Source organism: Erinaceus europaeus, chromosome 17 (assembly GCF_950295315.1).
Source record: "Erinaceus europaeus chromosome 17, mEriEur2.1, whole genome shotgun sequence".
In the NCBI taxonomy this organism is placed as follows: domain Eukaryota; kingdom Metazoa; phylum Chordata; class Mammalia; order Eulipotyphla; family Erinaceidae; genus Erinaceus; species Erinaceus europaeus.
Genome location: NC_080178.1, coordinates 35,787,588 through 35,808,235, shown reverse-complemented (window position 1 = coordinate 35,808,235; position 20,648 = coordinate 35,787,588). Strand labels below are relative to the sequence as shown.

Genomic DNA, 20,648 nt, shown 5'->3' with positions numbered 1-20,648 from the left:
CTCCCACACCCCACTGTCCCAGGAAGCTGCATGTCTACCCCTCATCACAGGGTTTTTACTTTGGTGCCCTACTCACTTTTTTTTTAACTCTATCTCTACTTATTTAAGTACTACTACTATCACCGACACTACTAATAATAATAATAATTTTAAGGTGCAAAGTTGTTCAAAATCATCTGTAGATTTCAAGATCCCCATGATACCAAAAGCTGCTATCTGATCTATCTTGATCTGCTACAAGGAAAAGAGTAGTGTGTAGGCCCAAATCATGGCATCAGAGACCCCTAATTTTGAGAGAGAGACAGATATTACAAAAAAAATAAAGCATAATATGAAACGGTTTGTTATTAGTGAATAAACATGACAAAATATAAGAACTGAAATCTTGAGCATTCCACATAAATCCCAACTTTCCTCAAAGAGAAAAACCTAGGGAGGAAATTAGTATACACAATCTCCTCCCAAAAAGTGGTTTTAATGTTTACAAATGAAAAGTTATTATCGGAAGTCAGGCGGTAGCTCAGAGGGTTAAGCGCACGTGGCGCCAAATGCAAGGATCCGCTTAAGGATTCCGGTTTGAGCCACAGGCTCCCCACCAGCAGGGGAGTCGCTTCACAGTTGGTGAAGCAGGACTGCAGGTGTCTTTCTCTCCCCCTCTCTGTCTTCCCCTCCCCTCTCCATTTCTCTCTGTCCTATCCAACAACGACGACATCAATAATAACTACAACAATAAAACAACAAGGGCAGCAAAAGGGAATAAATACATAAATAAATAAGTATTAAAAAAAGTTATTATCAATTTACACTGATTATCATCACCTGAAGCAGAAACCTTTTTAAGGTTATTTCTTGGCCAATACATGGCAAAACACTGTACTTTTATATACACAGAAGTCTTGTTCCAAATAGATAATGGTCACTTTCCAATAAGGCCATAGAAGTAAACCTAACAGTATACATTCAAAGTTTTCCTCCAGCCTCTAAAACAAGAAAGGAGGTAAACTGAGTCACCACCTCTTACCTCAGCAAAGGACACTGATGACAGAAGTTGGTCATTCCCATTTTTATCTCAGATGAGAAGGTTAAATGTCTTTTCCTCAAGATTCTAATTCCTTACAAGTTTAGTGATTAGAGTAGTCACAAAAAAAGAAAAAAGTTACTTACAAAGACTGCAAAGCACTCAGTCCACGGATGGCTTCACTAGGTACTGTTTTCAACTGGTTGTTCTGGAGGGTTCTGAAAGGAAAAATCTTGATTAGTTAATGACAAAAAATTGCTATCATCTTTTTCTCTTTAACAAATTCATAGTAATTTATTTACATACAATACTGCCAAAGGCAAGAAAGGGGAGCATTAGTCAAGGCAGGGAATTGCAAATAAGCAAGAAGCATTTTTTTTTAATATAAAAGGAAAAATAAAACCCAAGCCAATATCCCAAGCTATCACCTAAATGTTTGGTAATCTTCATCTCCAGAAGTTATTTCACTTGCAGGAATAAAGATACCCTAGTTATCCATCACCCTAGGCACAGTTAGTATATATTGAGACATGTAACAAGCAAATTTACTGGGATCTCCAGTGCTTTTTCCAGTTGGAAAAAAAAAAATTAAGAGTCCAGAAAAATGAACTTTAGGTAAAGCCACCTTGGTCAAGAAGGCAGCAGATACTGAGCTCTTATGGAATTCTTGCAATGGCCTCAGTGAATACAGGGTCAGGGCAAAAACAGAGCTGGGGAAGCAGCCCATCTACCTCACCCAAGCAGAGAGGTCTACTGACTTGCAGAGAATCACCAGCAACATAGTGGCAGAAGTGCAGCTGGCAGGCTTCTGTTTCCCAATCCACCATGCTCCAAACTCCTACCCACTGTTAGACATTTGTTTCCAGATCTCTCTCAGATCAAATAAATCTCAATATCCCTTTAATTCTAAAAATTATTTTATTTTAACATTTGGATTTTGTTTAAACTGTTCCCATTAGAGTTAGCTAGTTCAGAGTTCTTACAAGTATCAAATAAATAGAAACAAAATTCTATAAATGAAACTTAAATATGGCTTTGATTCAGTGTATTGGACACACAGAAAGCTTAACATTTAACTGTCTGCACTGGAAGTCAGAATACCTATTACACAGATTTTAACTTTTGTTATCTAGACCCAAGGTTGTCTAAATCAACCTCTACCCTCCTACATTACTCATTGGCAACTCATTAAATCTTTTAATCCTGAACTAAGAGAAACTGTGCTTAACCTAGCTCCAAGCATGTTGACTATGCAGAAAGAAAATACACAGCCAGCTGTGAAATTCTAAAATTGCATTACTTACAGAACTTTGAGTTCTTTCAACCCAGACAAGGCCTTTGGGTGGATAAAAGAAAGGTCGTTGCCAGCCAATCGTCTAGAAAAAAAGAAAAAAAGTAGCAAAAGGGGAAAAAAAATAGCAATACAGACTCTTAAAATTCAGAACTCATAAATCACCTAATCTATGACTGGGTCTCCATGTTAAACATTTATCAGGTCTATCTGACATTAACCATGGGCTTAAACCTTTGCAAAAGTAATCTCAAGGTTCTCCCACTGGAGTAAATGTCTCTAGAATTTTTTTTATCACTCCCAATACAATAATTTAAACAGACACATTTTTATTCTGGTGAGGTCAAGCAAGCCAAAACACATTAAACCAAATTAAGCTTGCTATTCATGGTCACTTTCTGCAGCTTTGCAGTGTTTTCCAGGTGCCTCATAAATACAAACTACTACTCAGTGCTTATCCAGACCAAAGCAGAGCAGTTTGTCAAGAAGGAATGCCTCTGGGAGGCAAGACAGTCTGTTATCTCTCTAAAACCAAGGGCAGCATATTCCTGAAAAACAGGCAAAAATTAAAAATTGCTGTAAAAATGACATTTCCAAATAAAGGGACACAGAGACATGGATATATACAGGCAGGCATGTAGATTACGTATATTTCTATTGTGCCGAAGATTCACTCTTCTGGACAAGCTAGAAAGAGAGACACAGAACGAGGGCAGGAAAGATGCCACAGCACCAAAGCTTCCCCAGAGTGATGGAGCAGGGCTTAAACCTGGCATGAATGCACAGCAAAGTATACACACACCCAGGTGAGGTATCTCACAGATCCTGCACACTCTTTAAGCACTCCAGCTCTGGTTTATGGTCGTAGGGGAAACTGAACCAGAAACCTGGAAGCTTCAGACATGAAAGTCTTTTTGCATAGCAGTTATGCTTTATCTTCCCAACCCTGTTTATGTATTTTTAAAATAAATAATTTCCTAAAGAACATTTAGATTGATAAATTGAAGTAGTAAATGGAAGGGGAGGAATATGTGGGAACTTTTGTAAGGAATTAGTACATCCTTCAACTAAGACCCACTTCTCTCACTTTCTCTGGCACACAGAAAAGGGAAGAAAACTAGGGCAGGGGAACTTGGAGAGAAAAGAAAAAAGTAGGACTATAGGAAGGTGTTCAAGAATTTTCAGGGAGTCAGGCGGTAGAACAGTGGGTTAAGCTCATGTGGCACAAAGCCTAAGGACCGGGTTAAGGATCCTGGTTCGAGCCCCCGGCTCGCCACCTACAAGGGGGTTGCTTCACAAACAGTGAAGCAGGTCTGCAGGTGTCTGTCTTTCTCTCTCCCTCTCTATCTTCCCCTCCTTTCTCCATTTGTCTCTGTCCTATCCAACAACGACGGCATCAATAACTACAACAATAAAGCAATAAGGGCAACAAAAGGGAGTAAGTAAATAAATAAAAATAAATTAATATTAAAAAATAATTTTCAAATGTAGTTGTGATTAAAGACAGCCTTTCTCAGTCTCCTAGGTTCATTTTATTATTTTTATTTATTTTTCATTAATTTATTTTACCCCAGAGCACTGCTCAGCTCTGGTTTACAATGGTGCAGGGTATTGAATCTTGGAACTTTGGACCCTCAGGCATAAGAGTCTCTTTGCATAACCATTATGCTATCTACCTCCGCCAAGTCTCCTAGATTTACTAGATTTACCAGATTTACTAGATTTAGGCATTCTCTAGCAACAGATTTTATATCTAGAAAGATTTGTGAAGTGTTAACCTTCATGTCTTGAGATCATGTGATCACCAAATGACACAATGAATTTGTCTGCTAAATAAAGGCATGTTTCTTTTGACCTTTTTCTTTCTGTAAGCACCCTACCCCAGGCTTACTTATCAATTAATATCAATTTATTCACTCATTAAAACCTTATTCATTCAATTTAGATATGTTATTTTCTCTTTTGAGTTATTTATTTTTTATTCTTTTAAGTTTTTGTCATAGATGTCTTCCTGAAAAGGCTGACACTGGATACTTATCTGGTATTAACACAGAAATGTATACTGCAGATATATGTGTGCTTGCAGGAGGAAAGAGCATCAAACAATTGGGGGGAGGCTCAGAAATCAAGACAGTATACAGAAATACGTATTATTTGTTCAATAGCAAGGATAATAACTGAGGAAATATCTCTTCAGCAGCAGGCAAGACTCTCCATTTTATATATTTAGTGGCAAGAGGGCTCATCTGGGACGATTGTTTCTTTGTCATGAGCATGAGTTCAGCCTCACTGCACTGGAAGGAGCCTCAATGCTGTGGTGTCTTTCTACCTCTCCTTTCTATCTTAAAAATGAAAAACAAACAAACAATAACAAAAAAGCAGTGAAGCCCTAATGATGACCAAAAAAAAATGTTTTTTCTTAGCAAATCCTCTTGGTTCTAGTCAGCTTCCTTCTGTGCAAAAATCTCAGATCCAGGAGAGGGCAGAATGAATTTTTTTTTAAAAAAAAAAAAAGGACAGCATGAGGCACAAAGTCCTAAAGTCTCCGGAAGAAAAAAATCCTACTGTGTACCGAACCCACAGTAGCTACAGAGGTTTGACTAGTAGAGTAGTTGGCTGCCAGTAGCCCTTTCCTCTTAGTTTTGAGAAGTTAGGTAACTTGGATAAGTAACACAACTGGTCAGTAGAGGAGTCAGCATTCCTGTTCTCCCATGGCTGGCTCCAGTGCTTCTCCATTTTCTCAGGCACCTGGATGCCTGAGCTGGAGCAACAATTCCCCTACATGAACTTGCAAGTTAATGGCATACTTGAGTAACAACAGTCCTCATCAAGCAGACCAGAGATTACAAACAGGAAGTGTGGCATTTAGGGGCTCAGAACTGTATTTGTGGAGAAATTTCCAAAAGGTCAACAGTGTCACCATTCACACAGACTAAGATAACTAGTGAGGGGTGGGTAGAGAGCATAATGGTTAGGCAAGAAGACTTTCATGCCTGAGGCTCCAAGTTCCCTGGTTCAATCTCCATACCACCACTGTAAACCAGAGCTGAGCAATGTTCTGTTTTCTTTCTGTGTATCTCTAGATTTAAAATAAAACAAAACATATTAAATTCAAAAAATAAAAGATAACAAGTAGAAAGAGGGTAAGGATGTGACCCTCCAAGTGTCCAGGGTGAGAGCCATACCCTATACTCACCAGAGTGTATTTAGGCTATAAGGAATTTTCTGTTGGGCTTACTTTGTAATCCCTAGAGACAAAAAAGGGGCTGGTCTTGAAGAATAATGTGTTTCCAATAACCCCTCCTCTAGTAAAGATCAATTACCCCTCATCTTATGTCTGTGTTGGTATGTGTTAGGCCTGGCTATTTTCTTGCTACTTGATGAGGACCTACTGGCTAGCCCCAGGAACACTTTCTAATTTGAGAAATGAAAATGTTCATAATTTTCATTATATTCCAATGAATGTGAAATCCTAAGAGGAATCATTAGAGTGAGAACTGAGGTGAAAGTGGCATGGGGGGGTTGATGGTAGTGCAGCAGGTTAAGCACACATGGTGCAAAACACAAGACCAGCTCATGGATTCCAGTTCGAGCCCCCGGTTCCCCACCTGCAGGGGGTCGCTCCACAGGCAGTAAAGCAGGTCTGCAGGTGTCTATCTTTCTTTCTCCCTCTCTGTCTCCCTTCCTCTCTCAATTTCTCTCTGTCCTATCCAACAACAACATCAGTGGCAACAATAACAACAATAAGACCAGCAACAAGGGCAACAAAATAAAGAAAAAAAAAATGGCCTCCAGGAGCAATGAATTCCTAGTGCAGGCACCAGGCCCCAGCAGTAACCCTGGAGGCAAAAAAAAAAAAAAAAGAAAAAGAAAAAAGTGGTATGATTTCCTGATCACTGAAGGCAGATGATTCCAGGCATCTCTTATCCCTCCCCCTACTTTGCTCTATATATCTCCCCATATGCCAAAAACCACAGACAACTTTGCTGCAAGGTTTCAATCCATCCACTTTCTCACATTTGCTGCGATCCTCTGAGTCTAGATCCTCAGTTTTCCTCCTGGATTATTGCCATGAACATCCATACTTCAAGCCACTTAATTATAACATGTTGAGATCTAAATCTTTAAAAGCTGAGAAGCCCCCCCAAAATATTTTTCCCTTGATAACTTACCCAAGCCTCCAGTATGATACTACTTCCTTTTCTCCGCTTACCCCCTCATATCCTACACCTGAAATATCCAACTTAAGCCTCTGCCACTGGAAGCCTTATTGTCAAAGTCAGATGCTAGCGCCAATAATGAGGACATAATATAGTTCTGTAAAACTTTCATGCCTGGAACTTAGGTCCTAAACTCCAGGTTCCCTCCCAAGTACCACCATAAGCCAGAATAGGTCTCTCTCTCTCTGCTCGTTTTCTCTCCCTCTCACTTTCTCTCTTCCCCTCCTCTCCCTCTTCCTCTCTCTCCTTCCTCTCTCCCACCCTCTCTTTCTCTGCCTCTTTCTGTACCTCTCATTAAAGTAAAATGAATATATTTTTTTAAAAAACATAATGCTAACTTCCTTTGATTCCACAAGTACTTTAGGTAAAGCTGTCATTAAGCACCTCTTGTTTTAACACTAATTACTATGAAATTTTGATTCTTCTTTAACTGTATCATCTTTTCCTTATGGGCAAGGGAAGATGTCATATTCATCTGCCCTTCTTTTACATGGGACCTGGCATGGTACAGAGGTATTTGTTGTAATGCTTCAGTTGAGCCCCAGTAGAAGATCCTAAACTCAAAAGGCAGCTCTGCTACTTAGAAGAATGGGAATGCTTACTGATTATCTTCATTTTCCTACATGGCTACTTAGAAGAATGGGAATGCTTACTGATTATCTTCATTTTCCTACATCTTTTCTCCTCTTGTTGCATTTCTACTTCTCCACTTCCCTCTCTTAACAAGACATGCTTGAATAGATTTTAAACTGCAATGGCATTTTTTTTTCTTAACATTTCTGGAAGTATATTTTGTTAAGGAAGGGGGATGAAAAATTTAAACATGAAAATAGCCCATGGGTGAATAGTACTATCTTAACACATACTGTGCCATGCACATGGTCACATGATTAAAACAAGCCTAGCAGGCCTCCAAATAAGGACACAGCCTACCTCACGATAATATCTATCTATTTTGCTTATTACAACAGTTCTAGAAATAGAGGGAAAACCAAAGTAAGACAGAGATGAAGTGGAGAACAGCAAAACATCAACTCATTAGACTTCCATTCCCATTATGGTTAGAAGCTTCCCAGGAAACAAGATACACAAGTGGCTCAGTGTGTTATGCCTTTATGAGTCTCTTTGTGTGCATTTATTATTCATAAAGACTATGGTTCACATTAGAGGCTCCTTCCAAGGGTAGCTAGAATTTTCAATTATATCTTCTTGTCTTAATGTGTAGTCTGTACTACATTTTTTTCTATTTGCCAGACCTTCCAGGAGGGGAAAAGCAGGAACAGTGCTGATGAAAACACTAATGGTCAATAAAGTGTGTAAAGAAAAAGGGCACTGACAACCCTTCAGCTTCATCACTCGGGTGAGACCTTTCCTTTCATAGTATTCTCTAACTCCATTCCAGGTGGTCCACTCCCCAATGAAGTCCCCAAACCTAGATATAGTCCAGGTCCCCTGAGATAGAGCATAGGTTCACACGTGCCCATAAACTAGGGAAAAATATATACCTGAAAGCAGAAGTCCACAAGAGCATGCAGGGGATACCCCCCAACACTTCATCTGCACTATTCCAGTCTTTAGGTTCATGATTGTTCAACAATTTGTTTGGCTTTGTATGTTAACTCTCTTTTCAGCCACCAGGTTCCGGATGCCAGCAAGATGCTGACCAGACATCCCTGGACAGACGACCCCATCAATGTGTGCTGGAGCTCCGCTTCCCCAGAGCCCCACCCTACTAGGGAAAGAGAGAGACAGACTGGGAGTATGGATCGACCAGTCAACGCCCATGTTCAGCGGGGAAGCAATTACAGAAGCCAGACCTTCCACCCTCTGCAACCCACAACGACCCTGGATCCATACTCCCAGAGAGATAGAGAATAGGAAGGCTCTTAGGGGAGGGGATGGGATATGGAGATCGGGTTATGGGAATTGTGCGGAACTGTACTCCTCTTATTCTATGGTTTTGTTAATGTCTCATTTCTTAAAAATATTTTTTAAGTGAAAAAAAAAAGAAAAAGGGCACAAGGGGCCAGGAGGTAATGCACTTGGTTAAGTGCACACATTACAATGCACAAGGTCCCAGGTTCAAGCCCCTGGTACCCGCCTGTAGGGGGAAAGCTTCACAAGTGGTAAAGCAGGGTTGTAGGTGTCTCTCTGTCTTCCTCTCCCTCTCTATCTTCCCCCCTCCTCTCAATTTATCTCTGTCTCTATCCAATAATTAATTAATTAATTAAAAAAAGAAAGTAAATTATATTTAAAAAGGCACAATGAAGAAGGTAACCTGTAGGCTTAATTTAATCACAGGTTCATTACTTCCATGGCATGCCCTGAATTAGAGTGGGGTTTCTTCACTCAGGAAGCAATTTAAAAAATAAGGGAGGCAACAGGAGTCAGGCGCTAGCATAGCGGGTTAAGCGCAAATGGCACAAAGTGCAAGGACCCACATAAGGATCCCAGTTCTAGCTCCCAGCTCCCCACTTGCAAGGCAGTTGCTTCACAGGTGGTGAAGCAGGTCTGCAGGTATGTATCTTTCTCTCCCCCTCTCTGTCTTCCCCTCCTTTTTTCACTTCTCTCTGTCCTCTCTAGAAACAATGACATCAATAACATCAACAATAATAACTACAACAACAATAAAAAAACAAGGGCAACAAAAGGGAAAATAAATAAACATAAAAAATAATAAAAACAAATTTAAAAAAGAAATGAGAGGCAAGTGTGAAAGGAGAATAAACCAATTGGTGCATGTCTCTGAGAAATGTCTGTTTAACCCCCCACCTTCTTTTTTCTTGTCTATTACAGAAATTTCCTTGTAGTCATTTTCTTGAATCTTAGCCAAGAATTAGTAGAATAAGAACCACAGCAATACACACTGGCTAAACATATGTACCAAGCTGGGGTAAGGGTAGAAGAGGGCTCAGTAGCTTCCAGCAGCTGTTGTGGAGAGAAGCAATGCATCAGCAGCAAGAAAGCCCCAAGCATGATTTGTATACACATAATAGAGAGCTTTTACCCATCACACTTTCTCTACCACACTAAGGAGAGGTGAGGAGTAAGTGACAGCATCAGGAGACAATGGCCATAGCCTCTCAAGCCTAATACTGTGCTATTGTCAATTCTTATCAGAAAACTACCACCTCCATCCCCCACACCCCCACTGTCTGGTCCACCTTTCTCTACCCTTCAGCAATGCCTTCTCTCTCTTCTTTTCACCATTTCTTTCTGGATCCAGATTTCCCCACCCGACACAACTTCATGTGAAGCCACACACGAATTACCATAAATTGTATGCAGGCTATGCTCCTGCATTCTAAGCCATTAAACTCTCTCTAGTGGGTGGATGAACACAGCATTATACTATGTGCAAAATACAATTAGCACAGTACTTAAGTACAAAATATAACCAACCCATGACTTTCCTCAGAGAAGGCATTTCTAGTTTCAAAACGGAACTGCACAAGTACGACCAGAGGAAAGAGCCTAGCAAAAGGTAAATGGCATCCTCTTAGTAAAATAAGGGTCCAAGAGGTGGTTCAGTAATAGGGTACAAGCTGTGCACATTCAAGACCTGGGTTTCATCCCACACACACAGACCACCACCACAAAATATCAAGATACGCTTTAGTTTCTCTTTTACTCTTTCACAATAAATATACAAATAATCAGACAATTTTTTAAAATAACTATACTATCCACCTCTAAGAAGTTCTTAAATTGTCAACTTGTCTTACTATATGCTCAAAACTATGCTGGTGGCTCCTGTGAAAAATAATGAACTCAAGAAGTATATTGATCCCTCCTGAATAATTTTTGGTATCAACACTTAGTAGCAAAAGCTGACATTTGTGTATGAGCACTTTTTATTTTCACTGCCCTTAAAACAAACCCTGTGGGTCAGGAAGGCTTCTTACTGCCAAGACTCCTATTGTTTTTTCTTTTAAGCAAGAATGAGCCTCTTTCCATAATCCTGTAGTACATCTAAAAATTGTAACTCCTATCAATAAAAATAAAGTATTAAGGATAAAATAGTGTACCTCTTAGGTAAATTAGATAATATAAACCCTAGAAACAGAACATGGTGGTTCTGTGTTATTTGTAAGTCAAAAGGATGTGGTTATTTTCTTAGTGAATAAAGAGAACTAATAACTCAATGATCTGGTAAGTTCCTCTTGAACATTCTAGCAAAGTTAAATAAATTCCATCTGATACAGTATATATCAGAGTCCTCAATCAACTAACAATGGTCTACTTACCTACTTCTGTACATACTAGGGAGGAGTTGTACTCATAAAACTTTTAGGTAAGTATACGGAAAAAATTGAGTTTGTTGTATGAGCATCCACATATTATAAGCCTTACCTGGCAAATTTTTGAGATTTCAAAGAGCTTTTTTAGCTACCAGGAAGGAGACAGAGTAGATAGTGTTGGACTCTCTAGAATGATGTCCATTGTAGGCATCACATGTGCAAGACTGATGCTCTGGTTCTATCTCCCATTCTCTTTCTCATAAATAAATAAATAAGTCTTTTTTAAATTTTAAAAGTTTTCCTTCTCAGAGAAGGAGACATTATTTCAAACAAATGTATTATAGATATTTCTATTTAAATTCACAAAACCAAAGCAGTGATATTTTACCAAGAGTAAGCCTATCTATAACATAGTGTTGAAGTCTTAGCAAATTAAAATAGGTTTACTCAATTCAAAGAAACTTAAGTTCCATCTGTGTCTACTGACATCTGCACCTCCCATTTCCTCTTATAGATGGACTTCACAAGTAAATCAATAAAAACCTGGCAATGGCTACAGTTCCTGATCAAAGTTTCCTGACAACTTAATCACTTATCCCCTGGCAGTAAACATAGGCAGTACCTACACATATGAGAAAATATATGATAACTTTAAACAAAAATTATGGCTAACATAATAGCACCAAAGGAAGTACTGAGTTTACACAGGACATTTCTCATTTCACATCTTTTAAATAAGGATGACTTGGAGCCAGGTGGTGGCACACCTAGTTAAGCATACATATTATAGTGAACAAGGACCTGGGTTCAAGCCCCTGGCCCCCACCTTCAGGGGGAAAGCTTCATGAGCAGTGAAGCAGGTCTGCAGGTGTGTCTCTGTCTCTCTCCCTCTCTACCTCCCTCTCCCTCTCAATTTCTCTCTGTCTCTATCCAATAATAAATAATTTTTAAAATAATAAATAAACCACACCTATGGAAATCTAATCTTTGATAAGGGGGCCCAAAGGATTAAATGGAAAAAGGAGGCTCTCTTCAATAAATGGTGCTGGGAAAACTGGGTTGTAACATGCAGAAGAATGAAATTTAATCACTTTATCGACCAGAAACAAAAATCAATTCCAAATGGATCAAAGACCTAGATGTAAGACCAGAAACAATCAAATACTTAGAGGAAAACATTGGTAAAACACTTTCCCACCTACACCTCAAGGACATCTTTGATGAATCAAACCCAATTGCAAGGAAGACTAAAGCAGAAACAAACCAATGGGACTACATCAAATTGAAAAGCTTCTGCACAGCCAAAGAAACTATTAAACAAACAAAGAGACCCCTCAAAGAATGGGAGAAGATCTTCACATGCCATACATCAGACAAGAAACTAATCACCAATGTGTCCTGGAGCGCAGCTTCCCCAGAGACACACCTTACTAGGGAAAGAGAGAGGCAGACTGGGAGTATGGACCGACCAGTCAACGCCCATGTTCAGCAGGCAAGCAATTACAGAAGCCAGACCTTCTACCTTCTGCAACCCTCAATGACCCTGGGTCCATGCTCCCAGAGGGCTAGAGAATGGGAAAGCTATCATGGGAGGGGGTGGGTTATGGAGATTGGGTGGTGGGAATTGTGTGGTGGGAACTGTGTGGAGTTGTACCCCTCCTACCTTATGTTTTTGTTCATTAATCCTTTCTTAAATAAAAAATTTAAAAAATAAAAAAAAGAAACTAATCTCCAAAATATATAAAGAGCTCAGCAAACTTAGCACCAAAAAAGCAAATGACCCCATCCAAAAATGGGCAGAGGATATGAACAAAACATTCACTACAGAGGAGATCCAAAAGGCTAACAAACATATGAAAAACTGCTCTAGGTCACTGATTGTCAGAGAAATGCAAATTAAGACAACACTAAGATACCACCTCACTCCTGTAAGAATGGCATACATCAAAAAGGACAGCAGCAACAAATGCTGGAGAGGTATGGGGACAGAGGAACCCTTTTACATTGCTGGTGGGAATGTAAATTGGTACAGCCTCTGTGGAGAACAGTCTGGAAAACTCTCAGAAGGCTAGACATAGACCTTCCATATGATCCAGTAATTCCTCTCCTGGGGTTATACCCCAAGGACTCCATAACACCCAACCAAAAAGAGGTGTGTACTCCTATGTTCATAGTAGCACAATTCATAATAGCTAAAACCTGGAAGCAACCCAGGTGCCCAACAACAGATGAGTGGCTGAGAAAGCTGTGGTATATATACACAATGGAATACTATGCAGCTATCAAGAACAATGAACCCACCTTCTCTGACCCATCTTGGACAGAGCTAGAAGGAATTATATTAAGTGAGCTAAGTCAGAAAGATAAAGATGAGTATGGGATGATCCCACTCATCAACAGAAGTTGACTAAGAAGATCTGAAAGGGAAACTAAAAGCAGGACCTGACCAAATTGTAAGTAGGGCACCAAAGTAAAAACCCAGTGGTGAGGGATAGACATGCAGCTTCCAGGGCCAGTGGGGGGTGGGAGTGGGTGGGAGGGATGAGTCACAGTCTTTTGGTGGTGGGAATGGTGTTTATGTACACTCCCAGCAAAATGTAGACATATAAATCACTAGTTAATTAATATGAGAGGGGGAAAATCAATTGTATGTCTCAAAGTTTTTCAAAACACAAACTGAATCTTTTTAATACATAGGCTGTGTATTTGATATGCGGACTCTCTCAAAAGCCTCGACCAAGTAGATCAGAAGCATCCAACAGCACAGCTATATACAAGATACTGGGTACTGTACAGCAAACCATAACAAAAGGACTTTTCAAAGTAAACCCAATTACCAAATAATGTGATGATAACATTAACTGTCGATTGTCTTTTTGAACCCTAAGACAGCAGGAACCTCACATCTCCACTATAGAGCCACTACTTCCCCCAGTCCTGGAACCCTTGGATAGGGCCCACTTTCCCGCATGCCTCTCCCAATCCATATCAAATAATATTGCATCAGCTGATTGCAACCTAATCAACGCAAAGACTGCCACCTCAACATGCTTCAGCTTAGACTGTGTCCAGAGACTTCACGTGTGGAATGACAACGCTTCAGCTTCATTAGTTGGGTGAGACCTTTCTTTTCATAGTATTCTCTAATTCCATCCCAGGTGGATCACTTTCTAACAAAGTCCCAAAACCTAGATATACACCAGGTTCTGTGAGAGAGAGCACATGTTCACACGTATCCATAAACTAGTGCAAAATATATACCTGAAAGCAGAAGTACACTAGAGTTTGCAATGAGTACCCCCCAAAACTTCCTCTCCACTATTCCAAGCTTTGGGTCCATGACTGCTCAACAATTTGTTTGGCTTCGTATGTTAACTCTCTTTTCAGCCACCATGTTCCAGATGCCATCAGGATGCCGGCCAGGCTTCCCTGGCCTGAAGACCCCACCAATGTGTCCTGGAGCTCTGCTTCCCCAGAAACCCACCCTACTAGGGAAAGAGAGGGGCAGACTGGGAGTATGGACCGACCAGTCAACGTCCATATTCAGAGGGGAAGCAATTACAGAAGCCAGACCTTCCACCTTCTGCAATCCACAACTACCCTGGGTCCATGCTCCTAGAGGGATAGAAAACGGAAAAGCTATCAGGGGAGGGGATGTAATATGGAGATTGGGTGGTGGGAATTGTGTGGAGTTGTACCCCTCCTACCCTATGGATTTGTTGATTTATCCTTTCTTAAATAAAAAATAAATTAAAAAAAGAAAAAAAAATAACTACTGTTTCTTTTCCCCTGATACGTCTTCCTCCTCCACCATGTCTCTTTAGGGAATTTCTACACTACTGTAAGTAGGTACAGTAGGGCTGAGTTTGCAACTTAGATTGGACCATACCACCCTGAAGAAAAGTCTGATTCAAAGATAAGCAAATGAGGCGAATATGACCTTTCAAATGTAACATATATTCTAAGCCTTCCCCAAAGCAAGAAACTAACAATTATTAAGTCTCCAAATCCTTGTTCTTTAATGAACTATTTTAAATCCCAGAGTCACTTTCATAATCTTATTGAAATAATTATTTTATGAAAAAAAAAAAAAAACAAGTTCAGGGCCTTTACTCAATAACTGGTCATAGGCACCATTCTCTGGCATGCCAATGTTGATTCTTCATTTCTTATTAAAAACCTCTCCTCCTCACAGCTCCTGGGGCAGAGTTCTGCCCTAATTCTCCTGCTCCTCTGGCATTTGGTCTTCTTCCCACACCCTGATTAAAGTGTTTCCCAAGGAGTTGTCTTTGGCCTCCTTCCCTTTTCTTCTATTCTCTCTCCCTTGGCAAGCTCTTTCAATCTAATGTTTCCAGTAAATGACTCAAAATAAGACCTTCAAATCTGGACCCATGGTACTCTATTCCATAATTTACACCTGTGAATCTCTATTCTAGACTCCATGTCTGTTTCTGGATGCTCCTTCCTATCCATATTCATATCCCACTGAAATCCTGTATATATACTTCAGAACAGTATCTTTTCTTCTAAAATAATTTTTTCTTTCTTTTTTAAATTAAAAATATTTTATTTATTATTGTATATAGACAGAGAAATTGAGATGGGGGAAGGGAAGGAGGAAGGGAGGGAGGGAGAGACAGAGAGACAGAGAGACAGAGAGAGACCTGCAGCCATTCTTCACCACTTGTGAAAGTTTCCCTCAGTAAGTGGGGACCAAGGGCTTGAACCTGGGTCCTTGTGCACTGTGATGTGAGTGCTTAACCAGGTGCACCACCACTTGGTCACATAATTTTTCTTTCTTTATTGTCTTTAATTTTATCACAGCATCATCAGGTTTCTAATAAGCTTAAAATTAATTATTATGAATATCACCCTAATTATCCCAGCTATGACAGCCTCTTGATTCAATTTCTATAAGATCTTTTGCATGGGTTGCCTCCTTCTTGTACTTGTATCTACCCTATTTAAAAGTCTCATAATTTTCACTTAAACTACTGCCATTAGAATCTCATTTGTTTGCTTATACTCTCAATTCTGAACAGCCTGCTCTCTGCCATGAAATATCACTGACGGTCATGTCTGATCAAGTCATTCTCTAGTTCAAAGAACTTCAATAGTAACTCCAATGTTGAAATTCCTGTTCAGTCTGCCAAGAAATGTCCCCCACCTGGTCTCCAACATCTTTCTAGTTTCTTTTCCATAATTTCCTTCCAGGAATTCAGCACTACAACTAAATTGAACACCATAAATCACCTTCTTCTTATCTCGCAGTATGTCTCCACATCTATTTTAATGCTTTTTGAAAATATTTTATTCATTCATTTGTTGGAGAAAGACATAAATAAAAAAGTAAAATGGGAGAGATATAGAGAAAGCAAGACAGAAAGACAGCTGCAGCACCATTTTACTGTTTGTGAAGTTTTCACCTGGCAGGTGGGGACCAGAGACTTGAACATTGTTATATATCTGTTCTATCAAGTTTACCACCCTTGGCCCCTGTCTCCACATCTTTGCTCACGTTCTTTTGTTTACAACTCTCCATAAATAACTTACCATCCCTTGAGGCTCTACAGAATTGCCAATGATTTGATGACGTCTTCCTTAATCTTTCTTACTTTAAGTCATTTCCCCTAGCTCTATTATCTTCCTTAATATCCCATCCTCTAAGAACATTTTTGAATGCAAGAATTCCATTTACGTTAACATTGAACACAGTATTTTTAAGCTAACAAAAGTTTACTGAGTTAACAAATTGCCTAGTTAATAAATTGCCTAGTCTTTCCTAATTCTCTCCACATCTTTAAGAGAATGGTCTAGAATTAGTCAGGCAAGTTACTAACATATTATGTCCTTTTGTGAAAATTACTTAACTTCTCTGAGAAAAAATCAGCTTCCAAGTCATCAGGATGAACATAAATATAGCTTAGAGTTTTACAGTTTAAAAGAAAATTAGGGAGTCGGGCTGTAGCACAGCAGGTTAAGCGCAGGTGGCAGCACAAAGGGCAAGGACCAGCGTTAGGATTTCATTTCGAGCCCTGGCTCTCCACTTGCAGAGCAATCACTTCACAAGCAGTGAAGCAGGTCTGCAGGTGCCTATCTTTCTTTCCCCCTCTGTCTTCCCCTCCTCTCTCCATTTCTCTCTATCCTATCCAACAATGACATCAATAACAACAACATTAATAATAACTACAACAATAAACCAACAAGGGCAACAAAAGGGAATAAGTAAATAAAGGAAAATTAAACAAATTCTGTTCTAAAAAGTTCAATTAGTGTAAATTACTTTTTTACATTTCTTTTACCTTTGGTTCCTATTCCTAGAGCTCCCTAAATGATACCTAGGAAATGAGAATAAAATAGATAATATTCCTAGATGAACTTTCTAGATACTTCCCAACAGTGAAGGAGGTTGGGATGCATTGGATCGACCTTCTCGTAGTGCATCCCGTGAGTACCCATTTATTGGGGAAACTGACGATCCTTCCTAGCCGACTGAATCCACATGATTCCCAGTCACTTTCAAAGCCATCAACAAGCAGCTCCTGACAGCTTTCAACCTGATGCTGTTGACTGGCTATGGAAGAAGGGCAAACGCTAGAAGAAGAAGTGAAGGAGGTGATCATTTTTACCAAGTCATTATATGTAATGATGATAAAGTGTAACAAAAGAATGTCTCTAAGAATATATTCTGGGAGTTGGGCGGTAGCGCAGTGGGTTAAGCGCACGTGGCGCCAAGTGCAAGGACTGGGTGAGGATCCTGGTTAGAGCCCCGGCTGCCCACCTGCAGGGGAGTCGCTTCACAGGTGGTGAAGCAGGTCTGCAGGTATCTGTCTTTCTCTCCCCCTCTCTGTCTTCCCCTCCTCTCTCCATTTCTCTCTGTCCTATGCAACAATTATGACATCATCAACAACAACAATAATAATAACTACAGCAACAATAAAAACAAGGGCAACAAAAAGTAAATAAATAATTAAATATTTAAAAAATAATAAATAAAAATTAAAAATTAAAAAAAAGAATATAGCCCACTTTCCCATATGCCTCTCCCAATCCATATCAAATAATATTGCATCTGCCGATCACAACCTAACCAACACAACGAATGCCACCTTAACATGCTTCACTTCAGACTGTGTCCAGAGACTACACGTGTGGAATGACAACCCTTCAGCTTCATTACTCGGGTGAGACCTTTCCTTTCATAGTATACTCTAATTCCATCTCAGGTGGTTCACTTTCTAACAAAGTCCCAAAACCTAGATATACACCAGTTTCTGTGAGAGAGAGCATATGTTCACACGTATCCGTAAACTACTGCAAAATATATACCTGAAAGCAGAAGTACACTAGAGTTTGCAGTGAGTATCCCCCTAACACTTCCTCTCCACTATTCCAAGCTTTGGGTCCATGATTGCTCAACAACTTGTTTGGCTTCGTATGTTAACTCTCTTTTCAGCTACCAGGTTCCAGATGTCATCAGGATGCCGGCCAGGCTTCCTTAGACTGAAGACCCCACCAATGTGTCCTGGAGCTCAGCTTCCCCAGAGACACACCTTACTAGGGAAAGAGAGAGGCAGACTGGGAGTATGGACTGACCAGTCAACGCCCATGTTCAGCGGGGAAGCAATTACAGAAGCCAGATCTTCTACCTTCTGCAACCCACAATGACCCTGGGTCCATGCTCCCAGAGGGAAAGAGAATGGGAAAGCTATCAGGGGAGGGGGTGGGATATGGAGAATGGGTGGTGGGAATTGTGTGGAACTGTACCCCTCCTACCCTATGTTTTTGTTAATTAATACTTTATTAAATAAAAAAGAAAAAAAAGAATATATTCTGAACTGTCAGATTACCGAACCAACAGAGGAACTTTTGCTTTATCCTGGAAATTACTGCAATTAACAGAGCTTACTGAGAAGCACTTCTAAAGGAGCATTATCTAAGGGAACAATAGTAAGGTACTTTCTACAGCTCTAAACAATCCAGTAAGACTACTGAAGATTATAAATATTAAAGATAGGAAAGCACACAAAAATTGTGGAAATGTCACTCAGCTATGTGGGTCTCTCACTGTGATGTAGCTCTATATATTTACTGTAGTACTTTGTATAAGTCAATCACCTTCTACTGGGCCTTAATAATCTCATCTATAAAATTATATTTATAGACAAGAAATTTTAAGTCTAGAAGAATTTCTTCTTGAAGAACTTTAAGGAGGGCAGGCAGTAGGGAACCAGGTTAAGGGCATAGTGCCTGGCTTGAACCTGTGGCTCCCCACCTGCAGAGGGATCACTTTGTAAACAGTGAAGCAAGTCTGCAGGTGTCTATCTTTCTCTCCCTCTCTCTGTCTTCCCCTCCTCTCTCAATTTCTCTCTGTCCTATCTAACAACAGCAGCAACAACAGTGGAAAAAAGATGGCCGCTAGAAGCAGTAGATTCATAGTACAGGCATGGAGCCCCAGCAATAATCCTGGGGGCAAAAAAAAAAAAAAAAGAAATTTAGTACTGAAGATTCAAATTTTGCTCAGTGAACTTATGGGAAATGTTGGGCATACAAACTATCTTTGATCAATAGCTCTGAGCATACTTAGAGGTGTGGTTGTAGGTGATGGACTCTTAATTTTCTATTTAATTTTGTGACCCTCAAAGTAATATTATACCTTACAAATTGAAATACTTGAATCAGATCAACATGGATGCAAATCCTGGCCAAGATATATAAACCACAGTTATATATCACAGTTAGTTTTTCACCTCTCCAAAACCTATAAATTCCTATTTGTTAACTGAAGGTATAAAGTCTATCTACCTACTTCATAGAAGTATGAAACTCCTAAGCATTAATTCAGGTAGTATATACAAAGATTTTAGAATATAATACATTTTAAATAATGTTTGGTTGTCATTCTTTCATCCATTGCACTCTGCAATAACTTTCTTATAAGGTTTAAGCAATTTTAATTATATACATGTGCTCAAACAAGCATCACAAAAACGTTTTAGAAACTTAAAACAAATTATTGAGACATAGAAACCAGAGGCAACTGGTGGGTCTACACCATCCCGAACCAGAGACTTATTTTGCTATGAAGTGTATTAGGGAACTAGTTGTTAAATTTGTATAAGAGTTATGGATCAGATGATAATATATGTCAATCACAGTTTTCTGCATTTGAAATTTTTACTTTAGTTATTTAAGTGAATATCCTTCTGTTTAGGGGTAAAAGAGTATTTAGGTTTAAAAGACTATTATAACTGCACTTATGCTAAATGTATGTTTATTTTACATTGTATGGGGTGGGGAGAGAAGAAAAAATGTTAACACCTAAGGAACCTGAGTAAATAATATTTTTAAAAATTCCTTACATTTGCATTTAATTTATAAGTGACAAGTTTCATGTGCACAAATTGTGCTAAGTACTAGAAACACTGGACTATTTAGCTTTCACTCACAGTATTTTTTTAATCTGAAACCTCGTTGCTCAGTTTTATTTACTAACTCTTTTTTGCCAGATTAACTGTTCTATAGATACTGAACTAGTACTCACAGGCTTAGATTTCACTTTAGTATTGTGAAGTCTTCCAAAGTCAAAGTGCACTTTGTAAATGCATGGAATTATCCTTGTCTCATAAAATGTATCAAACAATGGCTGTACAAGAGCCAAAGCTAGCAATGGTATTTACTGTTGTTGCAACATCTGAACTTAGAGGGGCATCCATAAGTTTTGTTTTGTTTGTTTTTTTTTAAGTGGTGATCTATGGAAAAGTAGTTGGGTATTCTTTCAGCTGCTTCTAATTAAGTGAGTTTCACAACTCCAAACTTTAACCATTCCCAAATGTATATCAATGCCCAGACAGGTCTTAGGAAGAGCCAAAAAATAA

The 20,648-nt window shown here is 39.3% G+C and overlaps 1 protein-coding gene across 3 annotated transcripts in view; it reads right to left on the bottom strand.

Moving 5' to 3' along the window:
• LGR4 (leucine rich repeat containing G protein-coupled receptor 4) overlaps positions 1-20,648 on the bottom strand; it is a 142,603-nt gene that overhangs the window by 33,966 nt on the left and 87,989 nt on the right. For 2 of the 3 annotated variants that reach the window (XM_016194244.2, XM_007536964.3), the window contains exons 3-4: positions 2,323-2,394; positions 1,165-1,236 (exon numbers count right to left, since the gene is read on the bottom strand). In XM_016194244.2, the coding sequence (XP_016049730.1) occupies positions 1,165-1,236; positions 2,323-2,394 (144 nt within the window). The remainder of the gene's footprint in view (positions 1-1,164; positions 1,237-2,322; positions 2,395-20,648) is intronic. The other variant, XM_060176665.1, reaches the window with a different exon arrangement.